Below are 21774 nucleotides of genomic sequence, written 5' to 3' on the forward strand. Positions count from 1 at the left end.
TGTGACAAAGAGAGATAGAAAAAACGAAGGGGAAGAAGAAATAGGAGAAGAGGAGGGTGGATGTTGCATTGGACAAGGCAGTGCAAGCATTGCAATCTTATAAAGTTAAGTTAGATTCTAATCAAGATGTCAAACCAGTTGATATTAGAGAGCAGGAGACAGGGAGATGAGACAGGCAATGGCTGTGAGCAGGAGAGGGCCAGAGCTAGATTTACAAAGTTGTTCCCTCTAGGGCTATAGGGATGGGAGCATCTAGATCTGGGGCTGAGCATTTGGATCTAGGAACAGAGGTGGTATATGTGGTATGTTCAGCTAATCACAGGGTTAGAGGCCCACTCCTACAACAGATCATCTGGCACCACCTGACAATCTATGCAGGAGGGATCCTATCTTAAAGCATGATCTTGACATTTTCAAAAGGAAGCAGGCCAAGTAGCCCAAGATCACAAGTGCATGTAAAGGTATGGCTAAAAAGGTGAAGAAGAAAGTGGCAAAATGGTTGTATTATAGTTATATTCTAACAGACATAACATAGGATCCATATTATAAGAATATAATTAACACTATTGCGGAGGCAGGTCTTAGATATGCTAGTCCCACTCCTAGAAAGGTGATGACCATCTTACTGACTAAGGAGAAGGAGGAGATGCAAGAGTACATCGGGAGTTTGAGATCCTTGTGGGAGTCATATGGATGCACCATTATGTGTGATGGATGGACCAGTCTAACAAAAAAGTTCATCATCAACTTTATGGTGTATTATGACAGGAGGACCATTTTTTAAAATTTGTGGGTGCTACTAGCCAGACAAAAGGCCATAGGTATATACTTGGTCTCCCACATGATGTTATTGATGAGGTTGGGAGAAGAATGTGGTGTAGATTGTCATCGACAATGGCTCCAACTTCAAGAAGGCGGGTGAGGTGCTAATGAATACACCCGGATTATAATCTCTATTGGATACTCTGCGTAGCTCACTATATCGACCTCATGTTGAAGGACATTAATAAGATCAGCATTATCCATATCACGATGGAGAGGGCCACACATGGAACTAATTTCATCTATAATCATAACATTACTTCGGATATGATGAGGCGAGCATGTGAGGGTGAGTTGGTGTGACCCAGTCTGACAAAATTCGTCACAAATTTCGTCGCCCTCAGTAGTATCCAGGAGAGGAAAGCGAGCCTAAGAGCTATGTTTGCATCAGAGGAGTGGTTTTCTTAGGTTGGATCCAAGTAAAGGTTTTCTATACATTATTTCATTTAACAAGTTATTATACATTTTTACTATGAGTATCTAGTATGTATTAATGTGTTTGTGATAATTCAGTACAAATAGTGGGCACACAACACAGGTGACGATCACATCTGAGGACTTTTGGAGAAATGTGACTATTGTGCTACAGACCTTGGAGCCTATAATCAAGGTCTTGCTTATGGTTGACTCTTCCTTAAGGAGGCCCCATTATGCCCCACATCAGCCCTTGAGCGCATGGAGATTGCCATAGAAAGAGCAAACCCAGAGATGCCACTGTTTTCTTGAATATTGTGCATGCTTGATGAACTGCTCATCTAATGCATCCAATGCATAGGGCTGGTAAGTAGTTATTGTGGGTTGTTAACTTGTAGTAGGTATTAGTAATTCATTCAATCATAACACTAAGTCTCTAACTGTGAGTTTGTGAATTGTGCAGCCTATTATCTCAACCCCAAACCCAAATATCAATATAACGAAATTTGGGGTTCAATACAAACCTAAAAAATTTGGGGTTCAATACAAACCTAAAAAATTTGGGGTTCAATACAAACCTGTTTGATGCCATCATGAAAGTTATTTCGAAATTGGAGCCGAACCCAATGGTCTAGTAAAAGTGCCACATGGAGGTAAGATATCAGGGATTTTGGACTGTTAGAACATAGAACTTGCTTTTTATTTTTGAAAGAATTTAGCTAACTATCAATACAAATGATTGTAGATAAAGATGTTCAAGGATGCATGTGGGGTCTTCGGTTCAAATGCTACTATACAAGGTCGACAAAATTATGGTCCAGGTTAGATGCATGAGTAGGATTTCTTTTTGTTAAGCATTAAAGTATTAACTTAATGTCTTTGTGATAATGCAACTAAGTGGTGGGTTCTATATGGGGGTGGCACAGAGAACCTCCAGAGAGTGGAAGTCAAGATCCTCTCCCAGACTTACTTTGCCTCCGGGTATGAGATAAACTGGAATACATTTGGCATAATTTACTCTAAGAGGAGGAACACGTTGAAGAGTCAACCCCTGAATGACCTCGTGTATTGCCACTACAACATGAGGTTGAAGATGGAACGTGCTTGGACACATGTTGAGCGTGGTTTGCAAGAGCGGGACATGCAGCTCAACGATACCTTCAAGGTGGTTGCAGATGAGCACCATCCCTTCACTAAGTGGTTGTTGGACAGGAATGAACTAGAGTTAGATTGACCTGGAGGGAGGCTAGACCCATATATTGCTCAAGTTATTGTAGTTGATCTAGATGAGTACATGGCATCTCAAGAGGGACAGACATATGCATAGGCAACTACCACTGCAGATGAGGATTGGATGGTGGAGCTTGGCACACGCAAAGATGATTAGGATGACACCCTTGCTCCTAGTCTCAGTCAAACTTGGAGGATGAGGATGATGATGATGATGATGACGACAATGATCTTGGTGGTGGTGAGGAGTACATGAGTGATTATATGTTCTATTACTAAAGACACAGCATCCCCCGGAAAGATACACTGGAGAGACTTAGTACACGCATACCACTCACGATAACAGTCATGGTGGTGAGTTTTATCATGGTTGTGCTATGAGCTACACTAGGATTGGGAGGGACGGGAGCCAAAGAGGGGAGCAGCAGCACATGCATGGTCATTGTTATAGTGACAATACTCGATCGTATAGCTCATCTAGCCATTTCAATATGACGAACAGTTTGTTGGGAGCAATGGGATCCATGAGCTTGGAGGAGTGCGTAGGCTCCACATCTGCTTATGGTTATGATGGTTGGGGTCATGATTATCAGAATATCCCGATTATCCCTCCCATGGACAAATGATATACTCATCTTCTTGGAATTCAATTCACAGTACTATGGGTACCATGATGGATCATCTATGAGCTTGGATGACTCTACAGGCTTCAAATGAACCACATCTACTTATGATAGTTATGATGGTTGGGGTCATGATTATCAAAGTATCCCGAGTATCCCTCCCAGTGGCTTGAGGACAATCGCTATTTGGGATGCAATATATGAATACGGTATGCCACTAGACCCACCAACATATGCACCATCACCACACCCAACAAAGTCTATTAACTATATTTTGTATCTCTATTCTCATTACCTTCTTGATGGGAATAGTTTTGTATCAATAGATGACACAAATTGCAGAGGTTTAGTTTATCTGTACCTCGATAACCATCAGCATAAAATGTCATGGAGTGACTTTATAAATATGATGAAGGAGAAGCTCATAGCTATAACCTTTGGACCTTCTAGAATGTGACATGAGTCACAGGACCCACAACAGATGGATCCACCGATGCATATTACTTGATATTGACATGATAGAGGTAGTGTCAGCACATTATACTTAGTTGTATTGTATAATGATGTTCATTGTCCTTGCGCATATTTATTTTGATTTAAAATAATGTTTTAGAGTTTCAATTTTGCCCATATACAGTTAGGTATATGCCGATCAACAACTCCAATATAGGTGAGGTTCTAGACCAAACTAAAAATTTCATTGTGTTTATTGGCATTAAATTACATTTCAAATTTATACATAAAATTAACTAAAATACCCTCCGAATTGGGGAGTTGAAATTTCGGCCGAAACATTAGTGAACAAAATTTGCCGGATCGGTGGGCTCCGGCGAACTTTCGCACCCTGGTTGTCATCATTGGGCCAAAAACACTTTTGCGGAGGATGGCCACCTTGTTCTTGTTCTGGGAGTGAAAATAATTATAAACAACGACGGGTGTGCCTCACGTGGATCTGTCTCTTTTCAACTTTCACGTGCTTTTCCTTCGCTTTTCAATATTAATATCTACGCATTTCACTCATCTTAGCTCAGCGGGGACCCACAGGGAGCATTATTGGCCATTGTTTTAACTGGCTTATCCAATTAAAAGAAGATAAAGAAAAGCATATTCCTTTTCAATTCTGTATTCCTTTTGCCATTCAACTATTAGAATACACCTTATTCAACGGCTAATAACGACTTTTCAGGTCGTAACACGTGATATGTTTAGATTTTTTTTTTTTTTTGGTAGAATATGTTTTAGATTCAATAGCTATAAATACAAGGGTGGAACCGGGAAGAGATTACAATCACAGAATCTTAAAAAATGCCACGTGGAAGAGACTAAAATCACTGAATTAAAAAAAAATGCCATGGGTCGATCCTAGAGTCAATCAAGAAATACTTGCACAGAGTTCAAATCTTTTCGGTAACACGGGCGAAGTTTTCGATATTAATTATATAAAAATTCTCTGAGGATGTAGTCGAGGTACAGGTAACGGGCCCGAATGAACCTCAAATCTCCAAATAAAAATAAAATAAATAAACTTTATCTCTCAGTGCCAATGCAGAGTTACTCAGTTGAAAAGATCAACACTTCTTTATGAAGAAGGATTTGACCTTTGCTGATAGCATATAAGATTTGACCCTAACTAACAGCATGTATAATATCCATGTCTCCTACATACGTAAAGAGCTCCCAAGTACCGAAAATAAATTTTGTAGTTGCGTCTCATATCTGACCCTAGTCACAACTCCCAACTAAGATGGATTGACTCCCAAATGAGCACCCAAACAGTTTATGCTGGCATTTCCTTCTTTGTTTTAGCGTGAATGGAGTTTTGAATATTGGTTACATTTGATTGGGATATGTCCCGATGATATAACTGGGTAAAAATCTGATTATGAAGTCGACCATATACATGTGTTTGTCTACACGTATGCATCTTATCTGTAACACTTGCTTTGTTATTTCTTTCGAACAACTGACTGGGAGTTTGTCATTTGAATAAAGCCCATCCAAGCCTTAGAGCTGGGACCTGGGCTTCACATAAGGAGCCTGAATTTTGAGGGGTTGTCCTTTTATTTCTCAACGAACACATGGAGGGCCATATCCATGACGTGGCTGAGTGGCATTTGTAATAGTCTCTAGTAGGAGTTCTTCTCAAGTCTTTGAAAGAAATTCTCATTACAAAAGGGGAGAAAAAGGAAAATTGACATGCATGAATAGGAACCATGGGAGAAAGGAAAAAGAAAAGAAAAAAACAAGGGGTTTAAGCTTAATATATATATATATATATATATATATATATATATAGTATATGTCTACACCGTTGAAGGGTTGATCAGTAAGTACTAAGGGCAAAACCTCACCGTATATTATAATATGTCAAAAATATAAAGTTAAACAATTTCCTTAGTATTAGTATGAGGCAATGATCTTTTGTCAACTAAGCAACCCCTCAAAATCACATAAAAAAAGCACAATTTATATTCTTATATGAGATTTTGTTTATTATTATTTTTTTATTTAAATATTAATAATATATGTTCACAAATCTTGAGGAGTTGCTTAGTTGGCAAAATACCAGCACATCATAGAGGTCAAAGTTTGAAATCTTTCCGGATTAAGAGCTAAACCTCATCTTATATTTAAATTATATGATAAAAGTTATCTTGAGGATATATAGGGCCAAAACCTATGTACGGGTGGATTTCTATCAATAGGGATAAAAGATTGAGAAAAAAATCCTTTGTTGTGCACATCTCTCTGTTGTGTACATCATTACATTTTTGTACTAAATGATTGGCTGGGATTAAAAGCTTAATTTTAAATTTTAAAAATCCTCAATATTCTTGTATTTACTTTGTTTTTTCAGCCAATCATTTGGTATATATGTGTATTGTTGTGCACAACAGAGACTTATGCACAATACAGTAGAGAATATTTTCCCAACAGATTGTGCTTTTCTTATGTCTCTCACCGCATATTTAGGAGTAAGACCTATTTTATATTTAACTTATATACAAAAATCTACAGGTTAACATTTATAGGGTCGAAACTTATATATAAAAGTATAATTTTTTATTTATTTTTTATCACAAATTTAGGAGGAAAATCTACCTCTACGTGTGCGGACCACAATAAATAACAACCTTGTCGAACGGTTTAGAAGTGCTTATGCTTGCCTACAACTTCGGATCCGTCATTGTTGCCGTCCAGGCTGTCATCAAACGATTGGCTAAAATCCTCGTCTAAAAAACACGTGTTAAATTGTCGTTCGTTGTTAGATTAATTTGGACTTTCCAATTATGAACCCAGTAGGGTAGGGAGGGAGGGAGGGATGGACTTTGAAGTTTCACCAACGTCCGTATCTTTGTCTTCCTCAACTCCAGGGTTTCTAGTTTCTACCAAACACAAAGCTGCGCTGACCTTGAGATAACATTCTTTGCCTTTCTTCTTCGTTTTTCTTTTCTTTCTCTTCCTTCGTCTCTGAGAAAGAGAAAGAGGCGAAGCCAAAAGAATTTCCGAATTCATGGCAGGAGATTGTCTTAGAGTTCCTCTTCTCGATTCAGAGCTTCCCAGAAATGCATCCGCCGAAGTGAGAGTCAACATCAACGGCTGCGATGGAGCCACTATTCAAAGCTTGACTACGAGTAAAAGCCATGCCGGCAATGGTGAACAGTTGAAAGACATTGAGGATCAAAATCCATTCGATTTTATCGGCGCCGGAAGCTTCACCGAACCTCCGTCATCGACGATCGATCCGTTTCGGAACAACACCCCTAAAATAAAAGGTTTATACGAATGGCTGAAGATTTTGGTGTGCATTCCGATAGTGATTGTTCGGCTTATCTTGTTTGGGCTGAGCCTTGCGGTGGGATACATCGCCACCAGATGTGCTTTACTGGGTTGGAAGGATAAGCAGAGTCCCATGCCCAAGTGGAGGTGTAGGATCATGTGGATCACTCGCATCTGTTCTCGTTCCATTCTCTTCTCCTTCGGGTAAGCTTCCGTGCCTCTCTCTCTTTAGCTCTGCTTTCTCTTAAACTAGTTTGTTAATCTATCTTGTATTGTACATATACATTCACGTCCTTTTCTTTCCTGAAAACAAACTTGCTTCTGCAAATGCCAGAGTTCTGGTATTCTTAGTTTTAAGAGAAACGATTTTGCTCCGGAGAGGCCAGAGTTATGCGCGTTGGCATCGTATTCCTCGCTACACTCGGTTTCCTAACTTAAGAGTAGGAGTCCTCCCCGATTTCAATTGTTTTAAAGGTGAACTTGATTTGGTGATCTAAAAGCATGCTTAATCCTCGAGAACCTGATGAAGTTGGACATAATGGTTCATTAATTTAACATAATGGTTTGCAAAGTGCTGCTTAGACTCATCAATTTAGTTTATTTTAATGTCTAGACCATTTTTTCTGGGTGAGGAGGTGGAAAGGGGGGGGGGGGTTTGAGAGGGGAAAGGAGGGGTGTTTGCTTTAAAGGGGAAAATATATAGTGTAAGTATATAAATGGCGTTGTGTCTTCCTCTCTTTTTATTCCTTTCCATCCCCCAAAACAAAGTAATCTTTCTAAAAATTCCTTTCCATTCCTAAAACAAAGTAATCTTTGCAAATATGCTGTGAAAAGGAATAGACCTTATATATGGGAACTATATATATGTAAGAATGCTGTTTGGTCGTGTGGCCCTGCACCAGCCAGGGGGCAATGAAGGGCACGCAGAGGCATGACCTGAGAAGATTTTTCATTTTCTACCGGGGTTGGGTTGGTTACTTGAGAGAAATTTGTGTGACCAGACAACATTCTTTTTCGCATATATTTAAGCTACTGTTACCTGATGAAGAGCAAGAAAGTATTAGCTTCATTAAAAGGAATATCTTAAACAGATTTATGTCTGAGAGTGGCCTCTAATAACACTCACACAAGTCTATATCTCTCCTCAAAGTAAAGGGACAGAGGGTGTTTTCATGTGGGGAGAAGAGAGAAAGACTCGTGAGAGTGCTGTAGGCCACTCCTAGACAGAATGTTGATGCAGCCTGACATCATCATGTTTCTTTATCTTTATCCTGCATTTCATTCAAATTCTGTATGAGTATTTCAATTCCTCTTCATTCACCTTTTCTCCTCTCCTTTTTTTCTTTTGGGTTGGGGAGGGGTTGGGGGTTACAGATATCACTGGATTAAGCGAATAGGAAGGCCTGCACCAAGGGAGACAGCTCCTATTGTTGTATCTAATCATGTATCATACATAGATCCTATTTTCTTTTTCTATGAACTATGTCCAACTATTGTTTCTTCTGAGTCGCATGATACAATGCCCTTTGTTGGAACAATCATCCGAGCAATGCAGGTAATGTCTTGCTTCCAGAGGTGCATGGTATATTATTAGCTTTTCTAAACATGATGGCTAGCTTTATGATGTAACTAACCCCTGGTTGGTGCTTGCATCTTTGTTATATGTTCTTAGGTTATTTATGTTAATAGGTTTGCAGCATCATCAAGGTCGAATGCTGTTAGTGAAATAAAGGTAGGAAGGTTCCAATCTTATATGTAGCATTGACTGGTATTTCAGTAGTTGCAGTTGTTTTTTCTGTTCATGTACTCCTGTAGCAGAATAAAGTATTCTTTTTATCCTATATTGTATATAAATTTCCTACTGAAACTCTACTCCTGTACACAGCATGATAAATTCCATTGGCTTATTGGACATTGGTCCTTCCACTGTGGATCAAGTTTGCTGAACAGTTGAGGCCATTCAGAGTCTTTTTCTATTCCTTTATGGCCTTGCTCCTGCAAGTGATTGATGCTTAGCTTAGTGATGTAGGAGAAACCCTAGAAATAGGGGACCTACAAAGTGGGTTACTAGACTCTTAAAATGAAACACCTATTCTTGACAGATAATAAAGAAAATGAATTGCAGCACTTAAATTCTGATTAATCATGCATCAAAAGACAGGTAATGTAGAGAAAGAAACACAATAAGTCCTAATTGATAAGCACAACTAAATAAGAATCAATAGGGAAAGAAGGGGATGGGGATCTTAGCACCGTAACACTAAATTGAATGCAAGGGGATTAAGAAACTTAAAGAAAATAGAGTTGTCCTAATCAATATCAGATTTCTAACAAGGAATTCAACAATTAACAATGTACAGGGAGTCTTAGGAAGTTTTGTTTTAAAATAAACTACTGCCAAAGAATAAATGAGAAATATTTAGGGAGAGATAATGTTACCTGCTAAAATAGGGGTTAGAAAACATCTCGGAACAAAAATAAGAGAAAGAAAAAAATATTTTGAAGTAATGGTGAATCCTAGGAAAGGAGAATAGGGTTAGAATGGAGAACCACAACAAGACTGTTGTATTAGAGGTGATAAAAGAGAAGGAGAGAAAGAAAAGAAGAAATAAAAAAAAGAAAGGTATGACAGAGAAGAAAGACAATTCTGACGGACAGCAGGGAAAGAAGAAGAAGGGAGAAAAAAGGAAAAAAAGAAAACTGAGAGAAGAGGGTTAGAAAAAACCGATAGAAAGAAAAAAGAAAGAGAGATAAGAACAATTATACAGAGAAAAGAAAAGAAGAAGAGAGGAAACTGATCCACGTAAGAGAGGAAAGGTAGTAGAAGAGGAGAAGAAAAACTTACTAGAAATCCACGCCAAGAAAGAGAGTCGCACAAGAGAGGAATCTTTTAATTTTTGCATTTATTCATTCATTGCCAAAAACGAATTCCATACAAGTTTTAAATAAAAAAATTGATCCCGCACAACCATACATGTTTAATTCTCAAAATAACCCCAATTTAAGTAGTAAATATAACCCAAACCCAAAAGAATTCAAAATTGGGCCAAAATAGACTCAAGGCCCAGTCAATAAAGACTCAAACATGAAATTAAAATATTTCAATAACAAACTACTACCCAACCCACTAAGATTAAGGAAAATAAAATGACAAATTGCCTATGAGCAGTGCTTCTCATCGAACCATAGAATCCTAGCAATCTGATAACCTCCGAACTCTTCATCCATCCACATAGATGTTGTCGTGGGAGAATCTCTACGTCGGCATCGCCGGTAAACTCGGAACTGCTCTCTGATGTCCTCATCACTTAGGCCTTGCTCCAAGTATGGCCTCAAATAGATCAACGATTGATGTGGTTGATCCCATTGAGTTAAACTTGGTTGTTCTTATGCTATTATTGTGTTCAAACCTATTTGGAACCTAGAGCAGAATATTGGGCAGTTGAGAAACAGTTTATAGCTAAGAAGGGTCTACCCTAGAGTTTGTGTCAATCTTGTATGCCCTCATTTTTTCCCTACTTCTTGGAATGTATTCTATCAACCCCATTTTGCTGTGTCTCATGAATCAACACTTTTGGCTGGCTTGAGAATAACTTAACAGTTGAAATATTAGAGCTTTAGGAGGCTACTGTAGTACCTTAATAATTAATATTATGTGATTCCCGAGTTATTCATTTAGTAGAACATCGTGGGTTGAAGAAATTTTGTGGTTTTTGGCTAGTGTCACTTTCCCCAGCTTTTTATTTTGTTATGCCCATCATTGCATATTATTTCCTTACACCACCACCCCAACCACACACACCCCCTCTTGTGGCCGGGGGCGGGGGGTGTCAGTTGCTTTGGACCACAAATGGTTGAGATAAGCTTTTTCTGTGTTGCATTTACTGTTCTTACATACCGAAGATTCACATATTCCTATTCTTTATCTTCTTTGAAATGAAGTTACACAATCTTCATTTTGTTGTAATTTAACTATCATGATGTGCTTTCCTAGTTGCCATCATTGCTATTCTACCTTTGATTTGTTTTCAGTTTCTGGTAAATACTTCATTAAATGAAATTCAAAGGAATAAGTTGTATCTATTTATAAGCCATTTGATACAGAAATGTACTTTGAAGGATCTGAAAACAGAGAAAAGCTTCGTGCAATGACTTTCCTCGAGTTCTATTGTTTCCTGAGGGAACCACAACTAACGGGAGGGTCCTTATTGCCTTCCAACTTGGTGCCTTTATTCCGGGTTACCCAATCCAGCCAGTAGTTGTTCGTTATCCACATGTGCACTTTGATCAGTCTTGGTATGGCTTTTGGCTTGTGTGGAAATTTCTTTGATGATTGTTAAATTTTAACTCATCAAGTTTGCATTTTTCCTTATTCCATTAATTGTAGGGGGAATATTTCTTTGGCAATGAGCATGTTCAGAATGTTCACCCAATTCCATAATTTCATGGAGGTAATTATTCTATGCATCTACACTTTTTCTATTCTCCCTTTTAGATATCAATATTGCCTTCCGCTTTTTCTGTTCTGATAAGTTGAATTTTGATTTGATTTTTTTTTTTTCAGTACTTCCTTTTCTCTTCTTCTCATTCTTTAATAGAGTAAAGCATCAGATATTTTAAATAAAATGAATAATGGACATGTAATCTTTCCATCTAATCTCTTGTATGTTATGGTAGTATATTGCTTTTGCAGATTAATTCATTTGTATTTTTCATTTAATTGCCAGAGCATATATTTTGCTGAATCATTATCTCTCTCTCAGAGGTCAGCCAAATCTAGCAAAGAGGCTACCTCAATTATCATGCTTGTAGATTTATACTGGTCCCTTTTTTCATATCCTGCAAGACGTATTAAGCTTCTGGAAGCACCTAAATAAGCTTAAGAAATTCCATCCTAATTTGTAAAACAATTAATTCTCATTGCAGTTTTGCAATTTGTACAACTAATGTTGAACCCTTTGCAGTTTGCTTTTGCCAAGTAACTATATCCAAGTAACTATATCCAAGGATCTTTTCAGGTGACCTTAATACCAGAAAAACTTTGCAGTTTAATACTCTCAGCTGCATTTCTAATGTATTTGCTGAACTTTTGAATTTGGAACAACGGATTTTTCTGCATTGTACTTGTCACTTCGTTGATATCTATTAGTGACTCAAGCTGCCTTCACTTGATAGGAATTGTTGCAGACATATTGATATAATGCCTGCATTGCTTATCTCAGATAAAAGTTCGGTTTTTTATTATTTGCAACTGGATTTTGAAATGTGACTAGTTTCTAGGTTAATATTATTGTCAATGGAGACAATCATTTCTTCATATGTTTTTTCAGTGGATGCCATTTCCGCATTTACATTCAATGACATTGTCTGTGGTATATATATACTGACTCGTTGCTTGGTGGATTTCTTGCAAAATAATCTTGTATATTTGTATATAGTTTTCAATTTAATGATCTTATTCTGGATTTGACAGATTGAATACCTTCCCATTGTTTTGCCTCTTGAGAACCAAAAAGATAGTGCCGCCCAATTTGCTAATAGGGTGAGTTCATGCTGATTCTTATCCGTACTTAATTGAGCACTGCCAGTTTGATACAAACACAATCACTTCTATTATGAACCTGGGAAATTGGGTGAACTTTGAGTTGGATTACAGTCAACTAAGAAAGTCAAAGTTTTTGGAGAATAGCTTCAATACAGTCAATTTATCGTTTATTTCAATTAATGTGTTATCTCCCCACCTTGAATGTTTTTTGAAAAAGTTTGTTCATCCTCTATTATTATGATTTTAATTTTACCAACTACAATATATGTTTTGTTTCCTATAGATAACATGTTGATATTTTCCTTTCTAAAACAACCGCATTTTTCCTTTCGTTTAAATATTTTACTACTTACTCTCGCTTACACTCTTCGTTAATGTAAAAAGATACATCTTATCGGAATCTTGTCCTTATCTGCATCTTTTTCGAAGTTAATTTTCAAGTGGCATCCTTTCCTATGATGTGTTCTATCTACCCTGTTACTTTTGGATTTGGCTTTGAAAAATATATGCGTGGCTAGTCATCCTAGCAAGCTCATAGATTTGTCCTCTTGATTGTGGTTATGAAGCTTGAATTTCAACAGTGCATTGCCATCAGGCAGCCTAATATTGTTTGATGTTTCCATCCTTCAGCATTAATCAATTATCTCCTCTGTTATTTTCCCTTTTCGTTGAATCTTCACCACTTGCAGATAATTCTCCATCTTAACACATTTCTTCTAGTTAACCAGCTGACTCAATACTTTTGATGAAAATTATGCAGACCAGCTACGTTATGGCAAGTGCGCTCAATGTTATACAAACATCTCATTCTTATTTGGACTCATTGCTTGTAACAGAAGCTTTAAATTCAAAACAGGTAAGGAATATCCTTGATATTTATTTCATGCCTTCTGAATAATGTCTTGCTTGGTTTTTTTTTTGGGTGGTATTGATGATTGAACCATATAATAAACTGATTGTCACTCTCAACCAAATTTTGGCTGCAGAATGATTTATGTATATTTGATATCCCACAACCTTACAGTAATGTGCTCTCTTGAATGAGACCTACCTTTCTTATTTGGATGACACAGGTCCTATCTGGATTGTCATCGACTCATTGGGCAATCACTTTTGGTTTTACACTCAAGAACTCGTCAACTAAGCGTTCTTAAACTTCCTACTTATTTTTCTGGTTGACTGTGCCATTATCTGCTGGTTTTCTACTGGTGGGTCAGGTCTACAAAGTGAAGCTGATTAAAAAAGATGCTTTACTGAACCTGAATGGATTCTATTACTTGTGTATGCTCTTTCTGGTAATATATTTATCAAGTCTGTTACTGCCACCAAGAATGAACAATTCAAGTAGCTATCTTGCAGTGTCACCCCTAGTATTCTAGATAGTGGTAGCTATTCCCAACTGTTGTTCAAGAACTTGCTGAAATCTTGGCAAGAATTGAAAAGATTGAGAATCCTGAGACAAATTCATATCTGAATCATTAAAAAAATCACAAATTCAAATAACTCAACTAAAATTTGGGCGTGATTTTTGCACTTTGTACAGTCTCACCAAGTTTTGAAAAACGACTGCATTCACTATTTATGAAAGAGCACCAACTTGAGCCAGACTTCAAATTCTTAAAGTCAGTTGACAGGAGAGGGGGGGAAACCTTGGTACTTCACTTTTAGGCTTCATCACTCAATACATCTGGAGTGCACTACTGGGTGTTGCCGCATCACATGCTACTAGTATTATATTGTTGGGAGTTGAGACATGGAAGACTAGGGTAGTAACGTGTTTATGACTTATGTACTGTTCACCATACTTGGGTTGGATGTCTGTGTAAGATGTATTCTGAACACTTTATTGTATTCTGTAATCTGTAGTAGAAACTTTAAAGTTTTTAACTAATTGTTAAATAATTAAGTGTCTTCATATATTTAATGCATGGTTATGTTGCCTAGGAATCAAATTAGGTGTAGAGGTAACTGGTAAGCAAGTTTTCCTTCAGGGTTCAACCTCTAGTGCCAACAAGAAAGCAACAACCATAATCTTAACCAACTAAGTGGTTGCAAATCCAAGACTTGAAATTTCCTTATTTTATTTATTTATTATTCTTTATCGTTTTACAACTTAAGTAAGTTTATTAAGCCCAAAACAAGCTTTGGTAAAAGGTTCTGGAGCCAACTACAGGCATTTCTCGCTGAAACTTCAGTCTTGAGAGGGAAAATATAAAAAACAAAAAAAGGAGAAACACAAACTTACAAAAAATATCTTTGTGGTCTTTACCTGGTCAAGACACTGAGTCAAGATGAGATTTAGAACTACGTTCCTAACAACACCTTTTTCCCAGTCAGTGCTGGTAATAGTGAATCTATCAAAGTAGATAGATGGAATAGGTTGGATTGTTGGTCTTTGCAAACAAAACCATAGGTCTAACCTAACCTTAGAGAAACACAAACTTACCATCTCTTCTACACAGTCAGTGCTGGTATTTAAGAAATGATATTCGTTGAAGTCATTTGACCACTTGGTATTGAGGCTATGATTTCAATAGGCTCTAGTTTAGTTGTGAGAAGCATCTTTCCCTCACCATCTCTTCTACACACAAACTAACTATTAGCAACGTCCTTGCTGCAAGATCCTCAGTGTAGGGCAGTAGAATGCCCTTGGACCCGCAGTATCATTGTGCAAGTTGGAACAAATGATCTGGTTGGGCTAAGTTCTGTATCCTTGAACTTTGGATTACTTCAGCTTTGAACTGATAGAATTCACGTATTCTATTCCACCTTATCTCACTGTATTATTCAAAATTTCAACTATAAACTCTGTCCCTTATTTTACTTTGAGTGTGTACTCATTATTGTTGTTCACTTTGCAGGAGAAAGCTTCAACTTATATGGTGGAAATATCTAAGGTCAAAACTATGTGTTTTAATTTCAAATACCTTTGATGTCCAATAGTTCCTTTTGATACAGTTTAATGCATTCAAGGTTGTTTCTTTTGAATGCATATTTCTTTTGCAGTAAAAACTGTTCTAGTGTTTAATGATAGCCTTTTAGCAAAAATGGTACAGATGATGGAAATCTGGGATAATCTTATTTTCCTGATCTTATGAATGAAAGTCTTCCCTTCATTATGAAAGTTAGTGGTTTTAGTTGTATTGTAGGATATCTCATCCCAAATGGCACTTGATAATTTGTTTCTGTATAATCTAACTTGAAAAACAGAGAGCAAATGGGAAGTGCTAAATATGTTCTACAATGTTCCAACCTACAATTTGGATGAGTTTGAGACAGGTTCAAGGAATTTTTTTTTGTTTTTTTTTGAATGTCTTGGGGCCATGGATGATGACAAGTGGAGGAAAGAGAGTGGGAAAGAGTTACCATAACTAACACTTGGTGGGTTACAAATAGAGGGGAATTGAGAGGAGAGGATATCAATTGTTATATGAGTAGTGATTTTAGGCAGCCTTTGGCTGAAGGACTGCATTTGCTTTGGGGTGACTGGCACCAGTGTAACGAGATTATCGTCATTGTGTTTGTTCTCTTATTCTAGTGATTAAATCTCATTAGTTTTCGTATTCGATTCACAGGTTCCTAACATGATGAATCAGGTTCTAGGAATTTATTCACTCTGCCTTAAAGAATAGACAACACATACCCAAAAACATGCCTACAATGCACACACACATACCTAGAAACTCACGTAAAGGATGAAGGAACAGTCAATCACTCCGTCACCCACTCACCGCGAAACCAAAAAAATACACACACTCTTATGAAGATGGCTTTTTTTAACTTAGTATTTCATTTGTCTTGGGTACTGAGATTTCCTCCCACCATTTCCTTTGGGCCATCAGTAGACAGTTGGCAAGTGATGAAACATTACTAGCCTACCATGTCGATTAGCCATTTATTACTTCCTTTCAGATTTCCATTTTATGATTTAACCTTGAAAATGGTTTAGAGCCCTTAGACACCTAGAAAGGGGAGGATGTATTGTTCATAGAGTATAGATGGAAGTAACGATCATAATAAAGCTGATTTGGAGGTTGCTCTGACACATGATAACTTTGGAGAAAGCAGTTTTAGGTGCCATGGCCATGTTCAACAGTGGCCTTTGGAGGAGTGATTTGATTCAGATCGGAGGAACTAAAAGAGCCAGAGCAAGCCTAAGATACCTTAGAAGTAGTGAGAAAAGCTTTGTGGTCCTCGTATCAATTTCAATTATGACCTTGAGAAGAACTGATTGGAGGGCAAAGGTCCATGTAGCCAACCACATTTAGTTGAAATAACGCTGAGTTGTTGTGTAGTATAGATAAAGAGTATTTTTATTTATTTTTTATTTTTTAACGTACTGGCTTTTCAATTGCATTAATAAAATCGTCTTCATATTAAGTACTGCAAAATCAGGAGGGTCCTAGAGTAATTTTTTAATATCCCAAGGAGATGCAAATGCACCAACACCCAAGTCATAACCAGAGTAGTATTCAATCATAAAGGCAAACCCAGTGCTGAAGGAAGTAGAGTCCCAGGGTTGGGGGTGGGCATTTTCCTACGCAGCATTCCCCCAATTTTTGCTGGGAGTTGGTTTCAACACCCTGACCTCATGCTAAAATTGTGGTCCACCAGCCATTGCACCAAGCTCCGCCCCTATTGAAGTGGAGTCCTTATGATGCATTAAACAAAAATATTTTATTTCACTTGGACAAGGGAACACTTGATTTTGAGGTTTTCATCACCCCATTGATTTGTGGTAGTTGTTTGATTCTGTGAAAAGAGAAAAAGGTTTTCCTATTGTCAGGTACATGTTCAGATTGAGATAGCATCGACACTTTTTTGGTCTTCTTATTATTTATATTCTTGTTATGCTTAATTATGCTGAAAAGATCAAAGAAAAACTGACTCTAATTTCTTGTTGTTCTTACAGTCATTTAATGTGAGCACATTACAAGCTATGGATTTTCTGGATAAGTTCCTTTCCATGAATCCAGACTCTAGGTAATGTCTTAATTATCTATCTCAAAAAAATATATAAATAAATTATGTTCCATCGAGTGAATGTCTCTACATGTTGGAACATTGATATGTAGTTATTGTGGATTTATTGTCTTTTCTTTTGGTAGTTGGTAATGTGACTTCTGAACTGCATTTATTATTCTGTATCAGCTATCATCTGGGTTGTAAGGAGCCACATGTAGTGGTATAGGCGCTTTATACCAACACCATTTAACATAAACTCACTTTTCTATTTCCAACCAAAGTGGCAAATGCCGTAGGTTTTACTATCACTTCATTTGAGGGTTGCAGTGCCATGCATCTTCTGATTCTTATAGAGGTTTTGAATCATAATGATTTGTCTCTGTCCATTCATGGCTGCAAATACCATAATCAATCTTGTCAACAGCAACAGAAGTAGGGACATGGTTTGGGCTAATTTTGCTGGCACTTGGTGGAGGGGTAGGGTTGAAGGAGAGGAAGTAGGGGGTGAGAAGAATCATGGTTTAGTCTATGCTCCATCTTCCATGGTTCAAGTTTGGCTAGGATTGCTTTTATACTTGATCATGATCTGGAAGAAGAATCATTACAAATTGCAATTCCTGGATCAACCTGGTCAAGTTGCTAGTTGTTCTTCTGAACTTCGGTTTTGCTGAGTTTTGTACATTCAAACCACATCTTTAGTTTTGGGTTGGGTTCAATAACCTTTAGCCATGTCTTTGTGGCCTCGGACTAGCAATTCCTTGACACTGGTGAAGTAAATTAGGTCTACCTCACCTTCTCTGTATACTGTTGAGCTTCAAGCTCTTTTCCCTTTTGTGCCTCCATATGTGTGTACAAGTGCTAACTTGGTGCTAGATTGTCAATGACTTTGAGGCAATCCAGTTAGGTTTATTTTGTTAACCACCACTCATCCAGTTAGTTATAATTGACTAACTTTTAGGATGGTTTTAGGATTAACCAGCCTAAAAATTTCACATTCCTGGGTGAACTCTGGTCACTGGCAACAGGCAAGCTGCTTAGGTTTATGTGTGCACTGAATGTTGCTGGAAAAATCTCCAGTATTGTGGCATGACATGCTCATTTTCATCATTCAATTTATAAGGTTTCTCATATTGACTTGTGTCGCCCTATTCACAGTGGGCGTGTCAAAATCCATGACTTTTTGAGGGTTCAGAGGTTAAGAGCAAGTCCTCATTCTGAGAAGGTCAGTTCCTTGAAAAGTTGTTCATCTCTTCCTCAAGATTATCTATCATCTGTGAATGTTTACTACTTTTTCACTCTTTTATTATTATGGGAATGCGATGTGTGGGAGATTTTATACCAGTACATGTAGAGATACATGTGTGCACGGAACTTCTTTTAAGAAAAATGAACTGGTACCACTCACTATGGTTCTAAAAAACGTAAGAAGCTTTTCACATGTCACCAAACAATTCTGAAGTGAGTCTTGGTTTTAGCACATCAATAAACAATACTCAAGCACGCACTTCAAAGAATTGAATTGCATAAAAAAATAAAGCTGAGTAATCGAAGTCATGAATTGGATTGCACATTGCCCAAAACTATAATTTTGTTTCATAATGTAATAATTAATTGCAACCCCATTTTACATAATTATTTGAAAAACATTTTCTATCTTTTATATTAATTAGTTTTTGTAATATCTAATTTTTATTTTAATTTCTTATTAATGTGTTTAATTTAGCTAAGTAGTTATTTTCTCCCCCCTCCTCTTAATTATAGAAGATAAATAAATTATTTGCATACTACTATGGAAAAGAAAAGACAAATATCTAATTTTTTAACAAAAATTAAGTATCAATGAACACTAAAAAGTCCTCTTATCAGATGAACCTAATACCACAACAATTCCGATACAACTTTACTCTACAATTGCATCTTTATTTAACTAATTATAATTATAATATAATAATACTTTAAAAATGTAGTTCATAATAAAAAAGCATATGTCAAAACTACCTAATATGTAATACTGAAATATATAAAAATTTGTAATAGAAAATTTTGGATAATCATTCAACTCAAAAATAAATAGTCTAATTTAGTTCAAATTGTTATGAAATTAGAAATAAGAATTTATCTAAGAATTTTTTCTTATGAGTTAGTGGCATTTCAATTACTTTCATTATATCAAACTTATTCTTCAAGAAAAGATAAATTGAAAATCATTGTATTCAACTACAAGTGAATGTATAGAATACAGAGACAATAGTCACAAATATTCGAATTATCCATGCAGATTTTGTATGATTATTTATTATCTTCAATCATGCATATTATATTTCTAAAAGGGGGGGATTTTAGACGCCCCAAGATAATTGGAAAAAAACAAACAACTGAAAACTATATCAAATTGGGAGAACACCCTAAAATGTCTCTTAAATTTTCACAATGGTACACTGCTTTGGCAAATTCCATTAGATCTTGGTTAAAAAGAAATGAAGTACTTTTAAAATGTCACACATGATTAGCATTTCTGATAAGACATCACAATTATAAGCATTTCTTTGTGTTCATTTTATTTCACTTGTATTCACTATTTCACATTATAGTTCAAAATTATTATTTGTCTTTATAATACGTCCAACAACCTTATAACTAATGGTCACATGCAAGTATGACTTAGGATGGGTTTATCTAGTTAAGAGCTGGTCTAACCTAATTTTGACAACTTTTACCAAATGTCCAAATTTCATAGACAAAGTATTATGAGATCTATTAGTAATTTTAATTTTGTACATAAATCTGAAAACTAATTAATCACCATATTTTTTTTATAGAAATTAATTATCATGCTTCTATATATATATATATATATATATATATATATATAATACACCCATCCATATATATATATATACACCGTCATATTGCTCCCCTCCCTATTGCTATTTTTCCCGTCATACGCGTGGAAGTTTAGTTTTTTTTTTGGTGGGTAAAGGGAGCTTTTAAATATAAGGGATAGGGGTTACAAATGCTATCAACAAGGCTCGAACCCATGACCTCTTCATTAAGAGGTGTTGGTGTTACAATTGAGTCGACCAATTTACTAGTACATTCTTTGTGATTCTTTTTTTTATCATATAATATTTATAGGATTTAGTTTGAAATCATGTCCATTCTGTGAGACTTTTGTTGATCACATCATGTTCCTTGTAGAATTTGCTAATACTTCTCCATTTATTGTTTTCTTATTTCCAGATTTTTGGATATCTTGACGTGGAAAAGCAGGGATTCATTACCTTTAGACAGGTACCTTCGATACATGAACACACACGCAATATTAGTTTCTCTTGGACGATCCTATTAAAGTTCCTAATTTCCTATTATGTATTCTCTCACGCAAAACATGGAACTTTCTATGTTTTAAAGTTTTGTCAACCCCTAAAGCAAATCCTGGAAGGCTTGTCATCCAAATTTCTGGTTTTTTTTGTTTTTTTGTTTTTTTTTTTGTTTTGGGTCAAATAGCGGTTTTCTGTGTAGATACCATTGTTGGATTCCTAGGTAAGCCATTTGACAACAGGACTGCATACTTGCAGTTCTTTTTTGGATCAGCGCATATCTTAAAGACGCCACTATTTTGGCAAGCCTGTGAATTAGCATTTGCTGAATGTGATGGCAACGGATCCAATTATGTATCACAACAACAGGTATGTATATATGTACTTTCCTTCCCTTTTCAAGGATTAATTCCTACTAATCTCACTTTACGCGCAGTTGCACGATTCCCTTAAGATGACAATGCCAGTTCTGAGTGAAGAAGAGGTTGGTAAACCACTTAAACACTAAATTCAACAGAGTTCTGGGTTTCCATTTATTACTACGATCTTAAGATCCATTTGTATGGGCAGGAAGGAGAATTGTTCAACATATTCGACACCGACGGCGATGGAAGGGTCAGCAAAGAGGATTTCATGACCAGCTTAAGAAAACACCCGCTGCTGATTGCCCTTTTTAGTCATGTTTCGGCAATCCAGGGCTTATTGTCAAGATAAAGGTTTTTGTGACCGTTAGTTTGGTTAAGTGATTGATGGTGATTGTTGCATACACCCCTTCTGCCTCCATTTCTTTTATTACCTTGGGGGCTAGAATGGGGTTGTTCCGTTTTGCAGGCTACTAGATCAAAGATGCTCCATGGAATTCTCTCAGGCAATAACCAGATTGGAGCTTCTATTGTGAAACCTTTTTTTCTTTTTCTTTTCTTTTTGTTCCTTTTTTCTGTTTATGTTTAGAAAGGAAATTTATCACACGATGTATACGTCAATTTCTTTTTTTATGTAAACGCTTGTGAAAAGACAGCATGCGGAAATTTGGATTTCCATATTAATAATATTATATTATTTACATAAAAAAGAT

General features: G+C 36.6%; 1 protein-coding gene across 1 annotated transcript; it reads left to right on the forward strand.

Annotated features, from left to right (window-relative positions):
• The first annotated feature begins 6423 nt into the window (after positions 1 to 6423).
• Positions 6424 to 21739, forward strand: LOC149030203 (lysophospholipid acyltransferase LPEAT2-like). Its single transcript, XM_089142525.1, has 14 exons — positions 6424 to 7073; positions 8244 to 8424; positions 8542 to 8601; positions 11002 to 11165; positions 11257 to 11320; positions 12343 to 12411; positions 13175 to 13270; positions 15276 to 15311; positions 17327 to 17397; positions 18535 to 18601; positions 20620 to 20670; positions 20958 to 21068; positions 21136 to 21183; positions 21270 to 21739. Exons 1-14 carry the CDS (start codon positions 6604 to 6606, stop codon positions 21411 to 21413), a joined length of 1632 nt encoding a protein of 543 aa, XP_088998651.1. The 5' UTR covers positions 6424 to 6603; the 3' UTR covers positions 21414 to 21739.
• The last annotated feature ends 35 nt before the right edge of the window (positions 21740 to 21774 follow it).

Source organism: Hakea prostrata, chromosome 1 (genome assembly GCF_041222555.1).
Source record: "Hakea prostrata isolate BN-2017 chromosome 1, UWA_Hpros_2, whole genome shotgun sequence".
Lineage (NCBI taxonomy): Eukaryota > Viridiplantae > Streptophyta > Magnoliopsida > Proteales > Proteaceae > Hakea > Hakea prostrata.